The sequence below is a fragment of the Hakea prostrata genome, chromosome 1 (genome assembly GCF_041222555.1).
Source record: "Hakea prostrata isolate BN-2017 chromosome 1, UWA_Hpros_2, whole genome shotgun sequence".
Lineage (NCBI taxonomy): Eukaryota > Viridiplantae > Streptophyta > Magnoliopsida > Proteales > Proteaceae > Hakea > Hakea prostrata.
Genome location: NC_142600.1, coordinates 6,716,036 through 6,738,909, shown reverse-complemented (window position 1 = coordinate 6,738,909; position 22,874 = coordinate 6,716,036). Strand labels below are relative to the sequence as shown.

Here is a 22,874-nt window from a genome sequence, read left to right as displayed (position 1 = left end):
GAGTTTGCTTATAACAACAACTACCAATCTACTATTGGAATGACACCCTATAAAGCATTGTATGGGAGGAAGTGGTGGTCCCTGATTTGTTTGAATGAAGTCGGCGAGAAGCAAGTGTTGGGGCCAAACCTTGTGCAACAGACTTGTGGGAAAATAGAACGAAGGTTGCACAAAGCAGACAAAAAAGTTATGCAGATGTTAGAGAAAAGCTCTTGAAATTTGGGGTAGGCGATAAAGTTTTCATGAAAGTGGCACCAATGAAAGGTGTGGTGAGATTTGGCAAAAAGGCAAGCTAAGTCCAAGCTATGTGGGACCTTTTGAGATTCTAGAAAGAGTTGGAGTAGTAGCGTATAAACTTGCTTTGCCTCCAAATCTGTCCAACATATACGATGTGTTCCATGTATCGATGTTGAAGAAGTACGTAGTGGACCCCTCTCATGTGTTAAGAAGTATCTCTCATATGAAGAGAAGCTGATCGAGATGGTGCAACGATCAGAAAAGAAATTAAGAAACAAAACATTACCACTTGTAAAGGTCCCATAGAATAATCACTAGGGTTAAGAGGCATCATGGGAGCTGGAATCCGACATGAGGACCCGATACCCTCAGCTTTAAAGTTGATTAGGTAAGCAAATTTTAAGGACGAAATTTATTTTTAAGGAGGAGTGGATGTGATGCCCCACATTTCATTATACTATTATTTTAATGTTGTGTTGGTATGTTCCAAATTCCTTAGATTATTTAAATAATTAGTAATGTTTGAACCCTTAATCTATAATTGGGTCTATAAGCATTTCCATCCATCGACCTCTTATTCGGTGAAATTAGGCTAAACCAATGACGGAAAGAATTAACATAATTTTCTGAACCCGGAGGTATAAATTATTAGACCCTTGAGTAGGCCCCGCGTAGGATATGGGAGTGGGCCCATGAGCCCATAAAGCAGACCCACTAAGTATTTAATTAGTGATACCATGTATGTATGTATATAGGATATTGATAATATAAAATAAATGCAAACATATGTATTATAATATTATATTTTATATTATACTAAAAAGTGGAAGGAGGAGGTGGCATCTTCTCTGGCCCCCTCCCACCTCCTAATGTGGAGGGAGTTAAGAAAAGGAAGGTGTTATTAATTTATAAAACATATGTTATTGTAAGAAGTGAGGAAGTGAGGTGTCACTTATTAATTAAGTGAACATATATATATATATATATATATATATATATATATATATATATATATATATATATATATATATATATATATATATATATATATATGTTATTATTACATATAATATTATTAATAAGATCAAGTGGAGAGAGAAGGGTTATTGGCAAAAGAGCCTGTGGCTTCAAAGTAAAAGAAAAGAAGAGAGAAAAAAAAGATAAGGGGTTATTGTTAATTGATTATCTAATGAAAAATAATATAATAATATTAATTTTCAACTATAAATAAAGGGGGAGTGGGGTGCCTTGTGAAGAAAAACCTGTGGGCCTTCAAAGAGAGAGGAGAGAGAAAATGAGAGAGAAAGAAAGAGAAGGTAGCCTTGTTCAGTTTACTGCATATTCTGGCATAGCGAGAAATCATCCAATCTTCAATAAAGGATTTTCGTCAGGGGAACACAAGTGGGTATGATAACCAGCTCATGTTATGGTTGTTTGCAAAATTTTCTGCATTTCGATCACACAATATTATTTTTTATTTGATGGACTCGCAAACTGTGTGCCTAATCTATTAGCACATTGTATATTTGATGGATCTATATACTGTGCGCCTGATTTATTCGCACACTATGCCTCTTATTGATTTGTATACTACACGCCTGATTTATTAGCACACTATGCCTTTGATTAATTCACATAATATGTGCCTGACTAATTCTTTGCATATTATGACCAAATGTGATTCACACACTTTGTGCATATTTGATCTGCATATCTGCATTTGTTTGGGGATTTGACTATGACTTAACAATCCTATGGATTTAGTTGGGCAATTATCAGTATTCTTGGATTTTTAAGATTAAATGTAAGTTTTAATAAATGCAATACTGAATTGGAATAAAAGATAGTGCTGATGAGCACAACCCGTATGGCCAAAGTAAAATGGAAAGATTGAGTCTGTGCCAATGATTGCAACCTACGAGGTGTATGTCCTTGTGCCTAGAAGCCACTTCGGTGGTGTAGAGAAAGAAGTCACTTCGTGGTGAAGAGAAAGAAACCACTTCGGTGGTGAAGAAAAATGTGCATCCTTTGGATTTGCCTAGGCTTAAGACTATAATGTTAGAGAAACATAGATGGAAATATGTGAAAGAATTTTTGAAAGAGATGATTTTTTTTCAAAACATGTTATCTTTATAAAGTAAGTGTTTTGTTTTCACATATGTGCATGATAATTTTTATTCTCATGTTTTTGCATGTATGTAGCATAGTTGTATTATAATATTCACTAGGCTAGTTTAGCTCATTTCAAGGTTTAAAGTATCCTATGATACCATACGATACTAGCCGATACGTGTCTATATTTGACATAACCGATACGATACATCTCGATACGTCTCTCTATTCAATTGCACTAAAATACATTTGTTAGAACGACACAACACTCGTTACGGGACGATACATCTCTTAAAATTACATTACCGATACGATACTTGATACCGATACTTTAAACATTGGCTCATTTTCCCCCATATTGTAAACAGACAAACGAACTAAAGTCAAGTAAGGACATTGTGGTGCAAGGAAATGATACTAACTTCTGTTCACGCCCCTACTGGGGCCCATGACACCTAAACCCTATTGGGAGACATGGTAGTTACTTCTCTACTGGACTCTAACAGGAACTTGAGCTTTCAATCATTTCCTTGGACCGCAATATCCCTACCCTTGACCTGAGTCCATTTGTCTGCTTGCAATAAAGGGGAAAATGAGCTAAACTAGCCCGTGAATATTATAACACAACCATGCTATAGACAAGCAATAACATTTGAATACAAATTATCAAGCACATATGTGAAAACAAAACACTTCCTTTGTAGAGAAAACATGTTTTGAAAAAGCATCATATCTCTTTAAAAAATTCTTTCCCATATTTTCATCTCTGGTTTCTCGACATTATAATCTTAAGCCTAGGCAAATCCAAAGGATGCACATTTCTCTTCACCACCGAAGTGGCTTTTATCTCTTCACCACCGAACAAGCTTCTTTCTCTTCACCACCAAAGTGGCTTCTATCCCTTCACCACCTAACTGGCTTCTAGGCATAAGGTCATGTACACCTCGTAAGTTGCCATCACTGACACAGACTCAATCTTTCCACTTTACTTTGGCCACAAGGTTGTGCTCGTCAACACTATGACTTTTATTCTAATTCAGTCTTGCATTTATTAAAATTTATATTTAATCTTTAAAATCCAAGAATATTGATAATTGCCCAATTAAATCCATAGGATTTGTCAAGTCATAGTCAAATCCTGAAACCTATGCAGATCAAATATGCATGAAGTGTGCGAATCACATTGTCATAATATGCAAAGAATCAATCAGGTGCACAATATGCGAATTAATTAGAGGCATAATGTGCTAATGAATCAGGCGTACAATATGCAAATCAATAAGAGGCATAGTGTGCGAAAAATTAGTTGTACAACATGTGGATCCATGAAAGACATAGTGTGCTAATAAATCAAGCACACAATATATGGATCACTCAAAAGCATAATGCGAATCAATCAAGCACACAACATGCTGATCCATTAAAGGCATAGTGTGCTAACAAATCAAGCACACAGTATGCGGATCCATAAAATACATAGTGTGCTAACACATGAGGTGCACAATATGTGGATCCATCAAATACATAGTGTGCTAATGGATTAGGCACACAATATACAGATCTATCAAATAAAAAATAATATTGTGTAATCGAAAAGGCATAAAATTTTGCAAAAAACCATATCATGAGTTGGTTATCATACCCACTTGTGTTCACCTGAAAAAAAAATACTTTTTTGAAGCTCGGATTATTTCCGACTATGGCATAATATGCGGGAAATTGGACAAGGCTTCCTTATCATTCTTTCTTTTTTTCTCATTTCCTCCTCCTCTCTCCTTAAAAGCCCACATGTTTTTCTTCACAAGGCACCCCACATGTTTTTCTTCACAAATAATCTCCATCAGCACATCTGGGGATATGTCTACCTATTTGATTCAACTGAGGTTGCTGCTACCCTTTTTTTTTTGTGTGCAAATCTAAAGTTTGATCTACACTATACTGATGTCCTGGGATTCCTCTTGATTCTTGCGAAGATATGCCCATAATTTGGATTGTAAGACCTAAGTATTGTCTTCCATTATTTATGCTATAAGTTTTGCTGCAAGTCGTATACTAGTACCCTGTTTCAATGAATTTCTTTGTTCTGAAAAATTCTGCTGCTATCGTCTTGCTTTACTACTGCTTCCGTTGTTTATTTCAGAATCAAGTTTAGCCTTCTTTTTATCTAAAACTTCTACAAACACCTAGATGACTACTTTTCCTTCATATCAATATCTGTTAGAGTTTCAAATCTAGCAGAAGTTTGTTGCTATGGTCCTAGATCTGATATTATATGCTACTGCAACTACTGTTATTGCACTTCTTCTGAGTGGATTGCTGCAACGACTACTGCAATTTTGAGATTCCAAGCTGGTTCAATATATTTTTTTTTCCTGATCTAATTTGCTCTTGCCTAAGGGTTAGCGGTGGTCCATAATTTTTTTCCCCCTTGGTGCCCTAGACTTTGTCTTGTGAGACGATTTTCTGCTGCTTGATCAACTTTATTGGTGAATAATACACTGCTCTGTGGCTGCTACTTTTCCTTTTTGGGTTTCTTTTGTGCTCATACTTTAAGATGCTTGTCGCTGGTCATCATTAATTGTCCACGTGTAATGCTACACGTGAGGGGGAGAATGGTACCTTATTCTATATCTACTCAAGATGTGTTGATGGATATTATTTGTGAAGATCTTTGCGCTCAACTTATGACATTCTACAACAATATCATTACCTATCATTACCTATCTTTACCTATATTGCCCTTTTACCTACCTACTTGATCTGTAGTAACCCATACTGTCTTTTACCTTACCTACTTGGTCCGCAATAACCCATATTGTCTTTTACTCTACCTACTTGGTCCGCAGTAACCCATATTGTCTTTACCTACTTACTTGGTCCGTAGTAACCCATACTGCCTTACCTACTTGGTCCACAGTAACCTATACTATCTTTTACCTACCTACTTGGTCCACAGTAATCAATATTGCCTTTTACCTACCCAAACTTTACCTATTACTTGCCTTCTTGCGAAGCATTTATATGGACATTGGAGTTGCAATTTTGAAGATTTAGCGTGGACATGTCTCCCTACTACGGGCATTATGTGGATAGTGCCTTTTGCCTACCTACAACTTGGCTTCTTGCGAAGCATTTATTTGGACTTTGGAGTTACAATTTTGAAGATTTAGTGTGGATATTTCTCCCTACTACCGGCATTATATGGATAGTGTCTTTGATCTTGCTATACTTATGGACTTTGTTCGTCTTCAACATCATCGATTGTTCTCAATATTGGATGGTTCTATTGACATGAAGAATTAAAGTTTTTTTAAAGTTGGTGTTGATTATCTCCTGGGTGAAGTTTTCTCAACGTTTATCGACATCTGCCATTGCTACACGATTCAAGATTGGTGCTACTTTTCAAGTTTATTCTTATTGTGCAAGCTGAAGTTTTCTTTGTATACACTCCAGCTTGAGGGGAGTGTTGAAGTATATACACTTGGGCTATTTATTGTCCGCGACACTATTCACGTGAACAGTAAAAATATGTTTTTTCTGTTCACGGTGTTCACGTGAACAGTAAAATCTGTTTTTACTGTTCACATGAACAGTAACTTTGTTTGTTCTGTTTATGTGAACAGTATTATGCTATTGATATTATTCTACTTTCTATTTCTAATGTTGGAGTCTTGCTGCATAAGTTTGGGAGTTTTTAGAAAGCATAGTTTCTATTTTGGTGGTAGTTTTTATTTTCAGAACTTTCTATTTTAGGAGCTAGGAAGTCACTAAAGTTGTAATTTTTTGTTTCCTTTTTCAAGAGGACTATTACTTGTCTCTCAAGTTGTATTAGATTCATTAGAAGCTATAAATAAAAGGGCTCTGTGATTCTAGACTCTTAAGCAAGAATTATAAGCCTCTTCTACTAGTTCTTCATCTCTCTTCTCTTCTTCTTCTTTTCTCTTTTCTTTGTTCAAGTTCAACTGCTGTTTTGATTATTTAATGCTTGTTTTCTAACAATATATGTGTGTGTGTGTGTGTGTGTGTGTTCACTTAGTTAATAAGTGACACGTCACTTCCTCTCTTCTTATAATAACACATGTTTATTAAATTAATGACACCTCTCCTCTTCTCAATTCCTCCATGTTAGGATGTGGGAGGGGGAGAGAGAAGGTGCCACCTCCTCCTTCCACTTTTCAATATAATATAATATATAACATTAGAATACATATATTTTTGCATTTATACTATATTATCAATATCCTTTATACATGGTATCTTTAAAAAATTAGTGGGTCTGCTTCATGGGCTTGTAGGCCCACTCCCATATCTTACGCGAAGCCCATTCAAGGGTCTAATAATTTATATTTTCGGGTTCAAAAAATTACGCTAATTCTTTCCTTGTCATTGGTTCAGTCTAATTTCATTGTATAAGAGGCCATTGGACGGAAATGCGTATCGGCCCGATTATGGATCAAGGGTTCAAACATTACTAGTTATTTAAATAATATAGAAAATTTGGAACATATCAACACTACATTAAAATAATAGTATAATGAAATGCAGGGCATCACATCAAACCATCATCAATATGCAGCAACGGAAACTTCTGTATTAAAAGGGTGAGCAAGTACAACTTTAGACCATCTGATGGCAACTATTACAATATACTTATACAAACTATAGACTCTAATATTATCACTTCATCTAATAGAACATTTGTACTATCTTATACAAAACCTCAAATCATAATCCTTGAATTTAGATGCGTTAAACTACTAGACTTTAACAAGAACTTGAGCTTTCAATCATTTCCATGGACCACAATATCCTTACCCTTGTCTTGACTCCTGAGTCCGTTTGTCTGTTTACAGTAAGGGGAGAAAATGAGCTAAACTAGCCCAGTGAATATTATAACACAACCATACTACAAACATTCAATAACATGAGAATAAAAATTATCATGCACATATCTGAAAACAAAACACTTCCTTTGTAGAGAAAACATGTTTTGAAAAAGCGTCGTATCTCTTTCACATATTTTCATCTTTGTTTCTCTGACATTATAGTCTTAAGCCTAGGCAAATCGAGAGGATCCACATTTCTCTTCACCACCGAAGTGACTTCTATCTCTTCATCACCGAAGTGGCTTCTTCTCTTCATGTGAAAAACTTGGGAGCATTATATGCACAACCAGTTTCTAGATTTTCACCTTGAGGACGGGGTGAAATTGTTGGAGGGGAGTGTTGATAGGCCCCTAGTGTCGCGGGTTTATACTTGCAATAATAAGAGGCCGAAGCAGGGAATCACATGAACATTGCCAGCAACCAAAAGTAATAGGTGAGGGTTGTTACCAGGAATACAGCCACAACCATGCAGTAAGAAGCAGACCAGAACTATGACAAAGAATGTGGGACAGCTTGGCCACTGGGATTGTAGAGAAGGGAGAAATTAGGAGAGGAACTGTATATTGGTGAAGGGAAGAAAGAGACGGTATGCTGGTTATTGTAAGGGTTTCTGCAGGTTGCCTTGCGGGAGGAGAGCTGATGCTCTCGAGTAGCTTGTGGGAGAAGAACCTGAGTTAATGAAACCTTGTTGCTTGACTAGTTGCTACTATTCTATTTAATGGAATTTTAATGAAGCTATGTTAGAACGAAGACCAAGAAATCACGAACAAAAATGGAAACAAATCAAAGGAACACAAAGATTTAATGTGGTTCACATACCAATGTGGTGTGCTACGTGCATGGATCAAGAATAACTCTTACCAAGTAGGAAGAAGATTACAATGGAGATTTCTCAATCAATTGCTAGAATGGCATTACCAAAACTTTCACCCAAAACCCTAAGGCGAAAATCCCTAATCTCATAGTGTCTTCATAAAAGAACATAAAGTACATATTTATAGAATATTAGAATTTAATCGTGTAAACTTGACCCGTCAAGTCATTCGGGCACCCACCAATATATGTCAGTGTGGGTCAATTGCCTGGTACGAGAACATGGGTGACACATAACAAACTATTTCCTCTACTTTATATCTACTATTGTTGTGTTCTAGATTTTGTATATGTGGTGATTGCTGAGTGTGGAGTGTGAGTGCCTAACCATTGTTAATCTGGATTGGGGAGCTTAACAGTGTCTTACAAATTCCCACTTCTCTCAAGACAATAGACCAATGTATAAATGTACTGCCGGGCTTCTAGTTTCTACAGTGTTATGATCTATTTTATTCAGAAGTTCCCTTTGCCTTGTTTGATCTATGCATGTTGATTATTGACTTGAACTGGTTTACCGGTTAAGTCATTTACCTTCCCTCTCTTGGTCTCCCACCATTTTTATTTTTTTCAGTTTTGCTCTCATTTTCCTTTCTGTAAATGCTAATCTTGGAGTATTTTCCATATTCAGTTTTTTTCTCATTAGTGCCTGTGGCATTACCCCTAGAATGTATAGATCGTCTTACACCTTTAATTTGGGCATGGGTCCAGAAGAAAGAGCTGTATGGTTGCATGCATTTTTATTTCTATTTTTATCTTTCTTTCCTTCATTTTTGCTTCTCTTTTTTTTTTTTTTTTTTTTGTTTTTGGGGGGGGGGGGGGGGGGGAGACTCGACATTCAGCTTTATGCTAGTCTTGCACTGTTCAAGTGAATAATTTTTTTTTAGGTGAATTGAGTGAATAAGTTAATTGAACGTGTTTATATCATTCTTTTTTTCTTCATTTTTTTAATGTTATACACCTTGGTGATGTTTGTAGTATAACTTGATGTGCAGGTGTGCCAGTCCGTACCACCAATAGACCTGGAACACAACCATTGGGAGCTAATGGTCGTGATGATGGTCCAACTGTGAGTGTCCTTGAACTTTCTGTTTCCATTTTTAGATCCATATTTCTTTGCCCCACAATAGTTGCTTAAGAACTGCCTTTATTTCTCTGTTTATCTTTAATGCTTTTCCACTCATGGGGGTTTATTTATTCTTGGATTTTGGGTTTAGAGTCTGAAGTTTGTTTTCCCAGATTACAACATATACTAGGGAGGGAATCAACAAGATTTCTTTATCAGCAGGAGATGCTCGTATTTTCTGCTTGGGGGTGAGGATTGTTCGGCGACGTACAATTCAAGTGGTATATTTCATCACACTAATTAACTGGAAGAATATTGAACTGATGTGAATGCTTTTTTATTTGGAATCTTTGTCTCTTTTGCTCAAATAAGTTGCCTCACCTTTAACTTTTAAACTTGTTAATTGTTACTGCTATTTCCCGTTTTAGGGTGCAACTTTATTTTTCGTGCATCTTATATTCTCTTAGCAATAAGTTAACCATACGGTTGAATGTGGTGGAGTGCAATTAACTCTTTCTCCTGAGCATGAAACAGATCTCAGTTTTGCAAGTAACTGAGACTCAACCTTAGGAGAATTCAAAAAATACCAAGTTTTGACAGGTTCGTTCAGTAGTTTTCACCAGTCCATCACATGTTAAGATTTCCCCAAAAAACATCTGGTTTTGTCAAAACTTTGGTTTCTGGCTGGTCAAAACCTGGGTTGGCACTGAAGACTTTGTGCTTGCTTCCAATTACTTTTCTATTTTGCTGTCAGATCTTTTTTTAGACCTGCTTGTCAGCCAAGTGACGTGAACAAGGGTGCAACCCCCCCCCCCCCCAGTGGGCGCGCGCGGCTGAAACCCTAGAGTGGGCTCCAATGCCACTCCCAAGTGGCGCACCTAGGGCTGGCTGAACCCTCAAAGAGGGTATTTTGGTCAATTTCTGCCCTAATTATCTGCTGGAATTTAATTTCAGAATTTAATTCTTAATTTTCAGAGTCTTGTTTTGTTTAGAAGACTTGGTTTGATTTGTGAGTTGAGTTCTTGAGTCCTTAAGAGTCTTTCTTTAAAGTAGGACTCTTTTAGATAAGTTAGTCTTTTATTTCAAGAAGAGTTCCTTTAGTTTGTGTGGTTATTATTTAGTTGTAAGCAGGGTATCCTAAGTTATATAGGAAACCCTAGTTAAGTAAGCTTCTAAATTTTAGGTGAGTCCAAATAGAATCTCCCAGTTTAAGTTATGTTCTTTCTTTTTGAATTAAAACTTTTGTCTACGTTGAATAAAGAATTGAGATCTCTTGTGGGAAATTGGGTTGCGGTCTTCTTGGGGGAGGGCCTTGACAGATTTTCAAGTATGTTATTACTTTCAATTGCAGCATCTTGATTCAAGAACCAGCAGCCTACAAGTAAGTGCATACACCCCCCAGCCCCTTCCCCTTCATCCCTTACCATTACAGCCCCTTCCCAGTCCCCCCTTCCCTCTTGCGGTATCAAGAAAGCCCTCTCCCTTCTTCACTTTCTTGCGGTAGCCCCTCCCTGCCTCCTTCCTTTCTGTGCTTTTTTAATTTTCTTGGATTTTGTGGCAGTTCTGAAATTTCAGAACAAGAAAAGAAGGAAAGAGAGAAGGGAGATCAAGATTCTAGATTCTTCAAACTTTCCATGAATGCATTCCCCATCACAGGTTTTACTATTCCACCATCCATAATGATTACTCCCTTATCCTCCTGCCACGAGTTGAATCATTTTCCCTCCAAAGTTTCCACCCATTAGGGATTGCTTATAACCCTAAAGTGTTTCTAACCACCAGCCCATTTAACATTTGTTAAAACCCTAATTTATTCTAAAACCCTCCCATATCCAACCACAGGTTTCCTAGAAACCTCCCATCTTTTGTTCCATCCTAGGAATCATCCGTACAATCTTCCCTAACCATCGCAAGCTAATTTTGATGTACTCTTTCCAACCCATATCAGTTTGAGATAACTCCAACCCTATTATATTGATCCAAATTATTCCTTTCAACCCTAGGATAATTTTTAGTCTCCCAAGATCATCCCATGGGAATCTAGTAAAATCTTGAATTTCCCTTAACAACCCATACCCCTTTCCACAAATATTCCTCGTTCTTTAGATCAGCCTATAGAATTTTAGAATTAGTTGCTAGAAGATTCTGGGCAAACCCTTAATTTTAGGGAATTCATGCAAGAAACCCTAACCCTAAAATCGAATTTCCATCACCAAGCTACTTCCCCCAATAATTAATTTCTACATTTTGTAATGTCTATTGAACATTATCAATAAAGAGGAAGGGCCACAAGAGCCCAAATATTAGAATATTGAATACAAGTGTCTTCTTCAATAGAGCAGATGCTCTATTCTTGTAGTGAAGCAAGAACAAACCTAGGTGTTGAATCCTAGGTCAGAGGTGCTGAGACCTTTCACTCCCCTTTTCCTCTTTTCTTGCACTTTCTATTCTGTTGTTAATCAACTTCCAGCAAGGTAATTTTGGAGTGATCTTTTAAATTTTCTTGTGTGGCCCATTATCACTGTTGTAACGACTTCACTGCAGGTTTCCGGTTTTGTTAATCCTACAGTTCTGCATGTTGGTTTCTTTACTGATTTGTTGTTTTCTTGGACCAGAGTTCTGTAGTTCTACCTTGTTTCCCATCTGTTTTTCCCACTCGCACTGGTCGCGTACCATGTTAACACTATCATTATTTTGCTGTTCTGTTGACAGTATTTCCAGTTACTTATTGTTCCCATCAATCCAGCCCTTTGATAGACACTATCTGCTAGTATATTGTTATCCAACGTTATTAGCATTTCTAGTGTTTAAAATTTGATGTTCATCAATCTATCTGATTGGATGTTGGAGCTTATTCATTAATTTCTTATTCTGTTGCATGCACCATTAAGCAAAACCTACTGATGAATCTATTTGGTTTTTGGTGGGATTGATCATCCAAATAAGGGGATTATCTGATCCAAGTTTCAGATACATTGAACCAGTGAGATTCTTTTCTGTAAGTTTTCATTCTCTGCCAGATGTGTTTGATTGGGATAATTTGTAATTCTGTTCTTGTGCGTCTGTGACTAATAATGTTATCTTCCTTACCCTGGTACACATTAACATCTTTGTTAAATCTTCCTAGCTTCCCTCTGCAGCTACTCTGGTGCATGTGATTCACTGATAAGAACCGAGCTCTTCTCTGGTACAATTTGTTAATGGCACCTGCGATGCTATTCCTCTTCCTTGATCATGCTGTAATTTCAACTCAAGGCACAGACACACAGAGCACAACTGTTCAGCATGCGCAGAACTTGGATTGAAGCTATATGGGATATTCTAATTACATCAATTGGTTACACTAAGGCAATCGCAGTGAACCGCTGCACTTAATTCGCAGATTCCAAGTAGCTCTGGCACATATAACTCCCCTCCCCCAAGACCTGAATGCCCTTTACAGACTGTTTGTTTGCAAAGGAAAAAAGGGTGGTTAATGCAAAGGAAAAAATAACAAACATTTGGAGTAATTGGATAAGGGAAATTGAGTTGCTTTGATGACTAAACCCACTTTTGAAGATCAAGTGCCGGCAAAGTCTTCTAGAGTAAAAAAGCAGGACCTTGTGACCTTTTGGGGTCTCTTCCAGTTCAACTGCATGATCAGTTTGTTCTACCCCAACTATACTAACCCCTTCAAGCTCCTTCAAGTTCTGACTCCCGAGGTAAACATATAGCCATCACTAGGGTTCTTTTTGGGGTCTATTCCAGTTCAACTGCATGATCAGTTTGTTCTACCCCAACTATACTAAACCCTTCAAGCTCCTTCAAGTTCTGACTCCCGAGGTAAACATATAGCCATCACTAGGGTTCTTTTTGCCCTTTTACCTTCTGATATCAGTGTTTCCATGGCAAACTGAAGGTTTTATTGTGCATTTGGCGAGGTGGACTTTAATCTTCTCAGCAAGGAAGTCACCATCGCCCTGAGCCCCTCCAGGATTGTCTGCACCATTGTCGCCATCAGGACCGAGGCCACCACCTTTGCCACTGTCTTCTACTCTTGCTAGCTCTAGTTTGCAGCACAACTCAATGCGATGAAGGAAAAAGGAATAGGGGGTTTTCGAAAATGCCCGTTTATAAGTCTTAATATATGAGCCATTTGGTTCCTGGGCTCTTGCTTGCATGGGCACTAAACCGACTGCTGGGCTGGGCATGGCACTCTTCTTTAGAGCCCAGTTATGAAACTTCGTGGAATGGGCTTGATTTGAGCTTGGGCCTAGATCAAATGGTCAGGTTGACTTGTGTGAATTGGGCCTGTGGTAAATATAATGCTGGGCCTTTGAAATGGTCCACCAACACTGATCCTTCAGCCTATGTTTGCACTTGGGCTTGCAATTGAGACTGAATGAGCCTGAGTTGGGCTTGTATATCTAAGCCACTGGCTTCTAGGGTTTGAACCAAACCTATGATATGACTTAGGAGTGCCAGTTTGAGAAATTGAGCCTCTCTGTTTTCTTCTCTGGAGTCTAGCGAGGTGCAACCCTTGCAGTTGGCTGCTCTCCCCTGCTCTCTGTTATGCGCCTTCTTTCGGTCCATTTTTTCGCCTGGTCTTTTCTCCCAACCTCACAATTATCATCCCCTACATCAAGGATGTCCATCCCAGCTCTATTTCGCATGTTTTGTGCCACTGAAGTGGAGTTCCAGGTTTCCCTTGTAGCTTGTCCTGTGAAGCACTGGCCAGTTTCTCCTGTACAACCACTCCAAGGTCTCGCCTTCCAGGTGTTGGGAGCCAATCCCAACCGATGCTCGTACTCGACCTGATGTTCCCAATGGAAGAGCATGACCTCCGTAAGCAATTCCTGCACTCTCCCTTTACCAGGATATGAAGACAAACCGTGGCCATATCACCTCACCTCCTTGGGATCGTATGCACTCTGATGCCAGTTGATAAGAACCAAGCTTCTCTTTGGTATGATTCGACAATGGCCCCTGCAATGCTATTCATCTTCCTCAATCATGAGTGTAATTTCAACTCGAAACGCACACAGCACAAAACCATATAGCATACGCAAGACATGGTTGAAGCTATAATGGTATCTTCTAATTAAATCAATCAGTTACACTGACTGAGGCAATTGCAGTGAACTGCTGCACTTATCAGTTACTGTTTTGGTGATCTCAGGATCAGATGTTGGTTTTGGAGTTCTGATGCTTCTGTTTGTGGATTTAGTGTACTTGATTGTTTGTTGTCCATGCTTTTTTCTGTCTACATGTTCTTTGTGGATTGTGTTAGTAATTTATATGTTCTTCCACTTCCAAATACTACAACAACATGAAGCCTTATCCCAACTAAATGGGGTCCGCTTGTTCCACTTTATAATCCCATTTGGTGAATAATCTGGGTCTCTTGATGTCTTGCGTTTTCTTTCGTGCAATAGTATGAAATTTTGTGAATCAGTCTGTTGGCTTGTCATGGATTCAGTATGCTTTTATATGATTAGTTTGTGCAATGGAAGAACATGAATATGTGGCACATGTTAAGTAATTGTTACAAGGCATTCTTTAGAAATGGTAATTAGTAAAGATATTTAGATCAGGAATTTAGGATAAAGTCATTGAGTGGCTAGAATTCTATTTTTCTTTTATTGGAACATATTGTCTTTTGCTTCTAACCTTCAATTCTGCTATTGATTTGTTCTAATGGCTCAGCATGTTAGTCATGATCAGTAGTACTTCATGTTATCTATTTATTTATCCATTATTTAATTTCTTAGTTCTTACCATGAAGTTTTCCATGTTTTCATTTCATTTATTCTCTAGGTTATGAACTTGATTCCAAAGGAGCAGGTTGGTGAAAAATTTGAGGATGCTCTTGTTCGTGTTCGACGTTGTGTTGGTGGTGGTACTGCCACTGATAATGCAGACAGTGACAGCGACTTGGAAGTTGTGGCAGATTCAATCACAGTCAATCTGCGCTGCCCTGTAAGTTGTAATACCTGTTGGCTGAACTGTAATCCCCATTTGATTTGTAGTTGTGCATCCATTTTGATGTTGCAGCCTTGGCCTGGCTGGACTGACATGATCCAAGTCAGAACTGCAGAGCAAGGGCTGGACCTAGACCAGTTTTCTGGTCTGGAAATGGCTGGAATTAGTGAAAATATTAGTATTAGTTTATTTTTAGTTTGGGTAGATTATGTAGGAATATCTTATTAATTGTTTCCTTTTCTCAGCATTAGCTTCGTATGGTAGTTTTTATTTTTGAGAAGTTTCTATTTCAGTAGCATGGCGTATTGGCTATATGGTGTTCTAGTCGTATGTTAGAGTTGTAAAGTTGATTAATGAAGAATTTAGTTGAAAGCTCCACGGTGAGTGTGAGTGATTGTGGTTTCTCCCTTCCCTTTTCCTTTTCATTCTTCTAATTTCTCTTAGTGTATCCCACCATAACAGGCCCTTCTCAGGTTTGCATTGTTGTAATGAGAAATTGCTTGCCTTGACATCCCACAGGTCTCTCACTCATTACCACGCCTTCATACATATCCTTAATTTTATCCACATATGTACTCAACTCCTCTCTTTTAGGATTAACCCCCTAACTCTATCACATGTTCTTGCTATATCAATAATAACCATATTTCTTATGATTTCCATGAGCCTCATAAGTAGATAAATTCCCTCTATCCTAGATCTACCCAGAACAAAACCAAACTGGTTCTCCGATATATGAGACCGTTTTTCTGGTTGTATCTTCATAATTGACAGCCAGCCACTTTAGCCTATTCTCTCCTTAGCTGCAATGATGCTATCACAATGTATATCTTTCTCAATTCAACTAAATTTAGCCTAAATGGAGTTAGCAACATGGATCCTTTTTCCTCCATTTAGCTCCATTCAAAGCCATAACTCATTACTGGTCTTTAGGGATGCATTTCTCTCCTGACCACTTCTTGTGGCATCATTTTTGGCTTGCCACTGGCCTTTTTGGCTCCCTCCAATTCGAAAACTGGGGTGGGGGGGGAATCTTTTGTGGAGCATTAGGAAGCCCCTCTGTTGCACATGTCCATGCCACTGCCACCTTAGTCTAATTTCTTGATATCAAAGCCACTTTTAAATCAGGTCTAGTTTGCTCATTCCACATTTAATCTTTTTCAGTTTACCACGATCCATCTCAACATCCTCATAAGTTTGTCCTTGGTGATGCTAGCATAACTTGGATGAGCACATGTTGGTGTTGGTTACTAGTGCCTTCTGTGCAACGGTGACCAGTGACATTGTTGAGTGTGGGTATCCTGTAAATATTCTCATGCCATTTGGGTGGGGCTACTACAACACCTTGGGTGTAGTCATAATGGTTGGCTTGGTGTTGTCATGAGTTGGAGTTGGACTCATAGTGGGCTGCATGGCATGGCATAGTTGGGGTGAAATATCAATATTTGTATGATCAAGCAGGCCTCAACAAGTGTACTGAAATCAGATTGGTTGAATATCTTAATGGCTTGAGGGGCCTTGGGCTCACCGTGGTCAAATAATGGATAAGGCACTGTCCTAGCAGATTGACTCCACGATTTGTCTTTGATAGTTATGGACATGAATCAGGAAAAGTTTTCAAAGTCTGTTGCGAGTAGATAGTCTGGTTCATCTTTCTTTGGTTGTGTAGTGATTCTGCATTTCCTTTTATAGAAATTAATTACAGCTAGGGTGTCGCATTACAAAAAATGACATAATTACCCTTGGTCAATATTCTTTCTAGACCTACAAGTTGCTATCGGTGTCATTAGAAATTTAGAATGTACAGTCTTTGTTGCTTTGCTAATGATTTTCTTGGTAGCCTAAATTTGGTCATTAAGTACGAACCTACTAGAGAGACAGAATAGAATGAAGAAAAGACTAATAACCATCTTTTTTATGTGCTTTTTTAATTCCTAAGCATATTACGAGGTGAGAAATCAGGAATGTTGCAAATCCAGTGAATCCAAGATTTTTTTTCTGTCATTGTCATTTGAGGAGTCCTTTGTAGGACTCACTGGCATATCGAGAAAGTATTCAGTTACTGTTCTGCTGGTATACCAAAAAGTGAATTCATCCCTGCTAAACTCAGTTGCTTCTACTTGTAGATACAGTTGACTTCTGAAAATACCCTTATGTTGTTCAACTTGAAACATAAACATAGCTAATTTATTGTTTCCTCCATAGTGTAGTGAATGGGGAATGGCAGTGTTTTCAAGCAATGATACATCTGAGCAGTTTCCTTATGTTTTTTGGACATGTGAATGGCAGATGAGTGGGTCCAGAATGAAAATTGCTGGCAGATTCAAGCCTTGTGCACATATGGGCTGCTTTGATCTTGAGACTTTCGTTGAACTCAATCAACGTTCCAGGAAGGCAAGGAGTTCATCTTATTATGTTTGTTTCTTTGTCCTTGAAATATTTAAACAAGGATTTTAATTTTGGCTGCAGTGGCAATGTCCCATTTGTCTCAAGAACTACTCATTGGAGAATCTCATCATAGATCCATATTTCAATCGCATTACAACTATGGTATTTCTTGCTCTTGAGCATTTGAATTCCAATATGCTGTTCCCAATGCTCTTCTAATTATTTAATTTGCTGTAACAGATGCGAGAATGTGGAGAAGAAGTTAATGAGATTGATGTGAGGCCTGATGGGTCATGGCGTGTGAAAAATGAAAATGAGCATAGGGATCTTGCTCAATGGCACTTACCTGATGGCTCTCTGCATGTTATTGAGGGAGACATGATGCCCTTAGAAACTCCAAAGCAGATCAAACAGGAAGGTGTTTCAGAAGGACATACTGGTCTGAAGCTAGGTATAAGAAAGAACAGCAATGGAGATTGGGAAGTTAGCAAACCGGAAGAAATCCGTGCCTTATCATCTGGAAATCAACTACAAGATAAAATGGGGACCCGTGGACCAAAAATCATGCCAATGACCAGCAGTGCTACTGGAAGTTGTCGAGATGGTGATGATCCAAGTGTTAATCAGGAGGGTGGTGGACATTTTGATTTCTCTACCACCAATGACAATGAGTTAGATTCTATTTCTTTGAATTTTGAGTCTCCATATGGAGTGGCCAACAGAAATCCTTCTGCAGTGAATGCAGATGTTATTGTTCTAAGTGATTCAGATGAAGAGAATGAAAATCTAATTTCTATAGACCCCGCCCTATTCTATGACCCTGGTCAAGTAGATGCCAGTGGAATTGTTTACCCTGCTCCACCTCCTGCAGTTCCTAATGCATTCCATAATCCATGTATTTCTTCAGGTGGAAATTCTTGCCTGGGTCTCCTCAATGGTACCGGTGATGATTATGGGGTCCCTCTGTGGTCACTGCCATCTGGCACTCATGCAAGTTCTAGTTTCCAACTGTTTGGTACTGATACAGATGTCTCAGAGAACTTAGTTGATGCACAACGTGCTTCTGTTACTTGTCACACACCAGTGAATGGCTATGTGTTGCCTCCAGAGACAGGTGTTGGAACTGCAACACAAAACCCAGCTGCCCTTGTTTGTCGACCCATCCCTGATATAAACGACAGCTTGGTGGATAACCCATTGGCATTTGGGGGAGATGACCCTTCTCTGCAAATTTTCCTGCCTACTTGTCCAGCAGGTGTCTCAGCTCAGTCTAACCTGAGAGACCAACCTGATATGTCAAATGGTATTCGCACAGAAGACTGGATTTCTCTCAGGCTTGGTGGGAGTAGTGGAGGCGGGACTGCGAGTGGGAGTGGTGGTCATGGTAACTCTGAATCCACAAACTTGAACTCAAGGGACAAATTTTCATCAAAGGAGGGTAGGTTGGAAGCTTTAGCTGATAGTGGTATATGCCCTTCCTATCATGTTCCAATATTTTTTTCAAGTACATTGTATTCTACTGGTCAAAGGATTGACGTTGTTTGTCGCAATGCTTATCACCTTGTTAGGCTTGAGAGGCCTCATGACTTTATTCCAGTTATATAGGGTGTGAGTCTACCTTCTAACTACTGACGGTTCAATCTGCTTGTCTCTTCAAGAGATAAAAAGAGATGCTAAGCAGAGCACTCTTGACCATTGACCTGTCTAGGTTGAATCATTTCTTTTGGCTTAGTGCATTCCCAATGAAGTGCCTGGAGGTGGCCTGGGCCCCTGGTTGATGCAGTCATAGCATTCCTCAGTGTAAAAAGAGTGCCTGGACCAAAATCTTTCCACTTACCTTTGATAATTATCTAAAAGTCCATACTTGTTCTTTGGACAGCGTTGAGTGGTATGAAGATTGAAATCCCAGATCTGAAGTTTTCTCACTTTGTTGACATGGTTTTTTTCCCTTTTTTTTGCGCAGGTTCTTTGCTACTAAGCATGAACGACAACAGGTCAGACAACAGATCGGACAACAGAGCCATAAATAAGCAAAAATCAGACAGTCCTTTCTCTTTCCCTCGCCAGCCTCGGTCTGTAAGGCCAAGGTTAGATCTCTGTATAGACGTGGACTCCGAGTAAACACAGTTAGCAGGAGATGCTAGAGAGGCTACCTTTTGATGGGCTACTTGGAATGACATTGATGATCAGCTCCCTTTCGTAGTTCCAGTTGTATTTAAAATCAAGACTATCTAACATTTCCTTTAAAGGTATGGAGCTTTTGGTGGCACTAAATCCTAGTCACCCTGGATCCCGATGCTTCAAAATTTATCAGGATTCAGATATACATTTATCCACTGGTGAGCCCTGATCTTATGCTACTTTCTGCATGGATTTCATTGACCCCTCCGTTTCATATTTCTGATGCTGATTCTTGGCTTGCCAGGGCCAACACAGATATTTCTTTTATGGTTTCTGTTCCCCCCAATCTAAAGTTTTGTAGGTCTGGCGATTTCGCATCTGCAGTAAATTGTACAAGTTGAGAAAACCACATAAGTGTCTAAATATATAGTAAACATCCTGGCAGGTGTAAGCCTTTAGGTTTTATTAGGGAAGCCTTTTATCTTTACTGTATCATACTAATTCGTTTTCTTGTTCAGTTCTGCCTATGGTGGCAATTAGGCTGTAACATAATATTTTAAGTGCCCATTTTACCATCAATGAAACCATTTCTTTCAGCCAATTGTTTGCTCTTCCTTTCTTTAAGGATATACATCTGTACATATGGATGTAATTATTACTATTTTAAATGTATTACTTAAGGTTTAAATCTCTAATCACGGGTTTCTTCCAACTAGATTCTATTTACAGGTTCCAGTAGAAAGTTGATTTGGCCATTCAGAGTGAAGGACTGATCAGAGAACGTGGAGATCATGATCATGACCCTGGACTCGTTCACAAGGTAAAAGAAGTACTAAAAGAGAGTAAACCTGACCTGAAGATTATCAACCAGTTGATTACCTTGGAAATCTTCTTCTTTTTTGTTGGGTGGTAACCCATATCTTGGAAATCTTTGAGGTTTCTTTTCGACATCTTGCTAGGGTTTTCATGGGGTGTCCTTTTGCTTATTGTCGAATTATTCACAGGTGTCAGCACGGCTAGATTTAGGTAGTTCAAATTTGAGAGGATGCTTTTACCAAAAAATAAAAATAAAAATAAAAATTGAGAGGATGGTTGTGTTGTGATTAGATTAATATATATTTGTCGTCACTGTTTAACCACATAGGGCAACCGTATAGACAGACGACAGTAGATGTACGTGAAGAAATTCACAAACATTTTGGGAGGGCTGAGCGATGCTTCTGGTTACCCTCACTAGATTGTGGTCGCCCCCAAAAATTCCTAGGAAAAAAGAACCTATATAAATAGAATGCTCCTTTTAACTCTTTCAATGGTTGCACTCTTTCGTTAGGCCACAAGGAGACATTGTCAGTTGTGCTAAAGCGACATTGGAAGATCCCTCACGTTATAAATGCGTATGCATGTAAGAATTTGAGCGTGGAGGGGAGATTCCCAGACAAAATTAACGTATTTTGATATTCTCACGTAAATATTTACTTCAATTTTACCTAGGTTGAAGTTTGAGTGTGGGGTGTGTGTAAGAGTAGTATCATTACAAGCAAGGTTGAAAGTATTCGTCGATACCATACGATACTAGTCGATACGTATCCATATTTGACTCAATCGATGAGACACATTTCGATACAGGAGGATACGTCTCTTAAAATTACCTGACCGATATGATACTTGATACTGATACTTTAAACCTTGATTACAAGTAAAAGTAAAGAGAAATATTGAGATAGTGATGGATTCAACAAGACGTCTCATGGTAGGATTGATGTCACACACAGCAACATGTTTCATAGAAGTGATCCTTCTCGCCCTCTTTTTCATGACATTAATTCAACTGTACCAAACACACATTGGGACTAGGGCTGTCTCAAATCAAATCAAAGCGAAACCCCTTGTATAACAGCTGCAGCCTGCATGTAACGTGTGGCAAATTAAGATTTTTTCATTTCTTATAAACAATACATCATTTTAGCATCCATAAACAATGAAAATGCTTAGAAACAAGAAAAGTTGTTTCTTTCCTTAAAAACAAGAAAATAAAACAAAAATGTTACTGATTACTCCTAATATGATAGGGATAAAGTGTTTTGCCACCTTATAATTGTTGGATACATTGAGAAATTGTTGAAGAAGACTTTACATGAATACTTGTAAACTTATTGTAATCACGAACTTGATGGAGTGGAAACGTACCAATGGTATTTTCTATAAGATATTTACACACCTTAATTTGTGCAACACGAGTTCCAACTATGTCTTCACCCCCAAGATTAGTCTGCCTTAACCTTTAAGGTTAACACCTCATAAATGTTACTTCTAGTGAGCAATGCGAGCAACATTCCAGTAATATCTTCATCTCTAACTATATTCATTTTTTATCCTTTCCTTTCTCGCACCTTAACTATATTCTTGAGGGGATGGTTGTTATATAGAATTTAAATATAAGTCGGGGCTTCATCCTGGCTCACAATGGATTCAAACTTTTGACCTTATGGTTTTTTAGTTCTAATGTGATTCAATATAAACAGACAAGCGAGATGACAATAGCCGATCAAGAGGACCCTAGCCCTTGTTGGAAACCCAATAAAATCAAGAAAGGGCGTCTGCTGTTTCCTTGACTTTTCAATCCCTCACACTCTTCCTCATTTAAGTCCGTGTTTTGATTTGTTTATGAACTCATTACATTTTTGCCCAGAGGAAGAAGTCGGATGAAGGACTCCTTTCACCCACTTGTACATAAACAAATGAAAACAATTAGAAACTCACCTAGTTTCAAGTCCTTTATTTCTGGCAGCAGTGCTTGTTTTGGGAAGTGAAATTCAAGGTGTGATGTCACTTAGTCATCGTTTGTTTGCAAAATTGGAGTTCAAAAAAACAATTTGGATTTTTTCCACCCAAGTGCATGGAGCTCCCGATTTTTCTTCTTATAGCTCACCTGACACAAGTGAACCTGGAGTGGCCTATGTCAAATGGGTTGTGAGAGGGGAAAGTTGGGTGCATTGTGCACCAAGGTATAAAGGATCTGGACAGGAAAAAAGTAAATATATGAGACTCATATACAATGGGGTGCATGAATAGAAAAGGAAAAGAAGGATTTGTGAAAAGGTTTTCAATTGGATCCCCTTTTGTTATTCCTCTTATTTTTCCACCTTAAATTAAGAAAATTTGTCTGCTAAATTTTTCACCCCATTAAATCAAACATGCCATTTTTTGGAATTTCAGGGAACAATTGATTTTTT

At 38.3% G+C, this 22,874-nt stretch overlaps 1 protein-coding gene across 5 annotated transcripts in view; it reads left to right on the top strand.

Moving 5' to 3' along the window:
- Positions 1-20,346, top strand: part of LOC149027033 (E3 SUMO-protein ligase SIZ1-like) — a 52,842-nt gene extending 32,496 nt beyond the window's left edge. For 3 of the 5 annotated variants that reach the window (XM_089158378.1, XM_089158365.1, XM_089158356.1), the window contains exons 11-17: positions 9,101-9,174; positions 9,345-9,452; positions 14,968-15,129; positions 17,422-17,526; positions 17,602-17,682; positions 17,761-18,985; positions 19,484-20,346. In XM_089158378.1, the coding sequence (XP_089014504.1) occupies positions 9,101-9,174; positions 9,345-9,452; positions 14,968-15,129; positions 17,422-17,526; positions 17,602-17,682; positions 17,761-18,985; positions 19,484-19,641 (1,913 nt within the window). In that variant the 3' untranslated portion in view covers positions 19,642-20,346. The remainder of the gene's footprint in view (positions 1-9,100; positions 9,175-9,344; positions 9,453-14,967; positions 15,130-17,421; positions 17,527-17,601; positions 17,683-17,760; positions 18,986-19,483) is intronic. The other 2 variants (XR_016173926.1, XM_089158386.1) reach the window with 2 other exon arrangements.
- Positions 20,347-22,874: the final 2,528 nt, after the last annotated feature.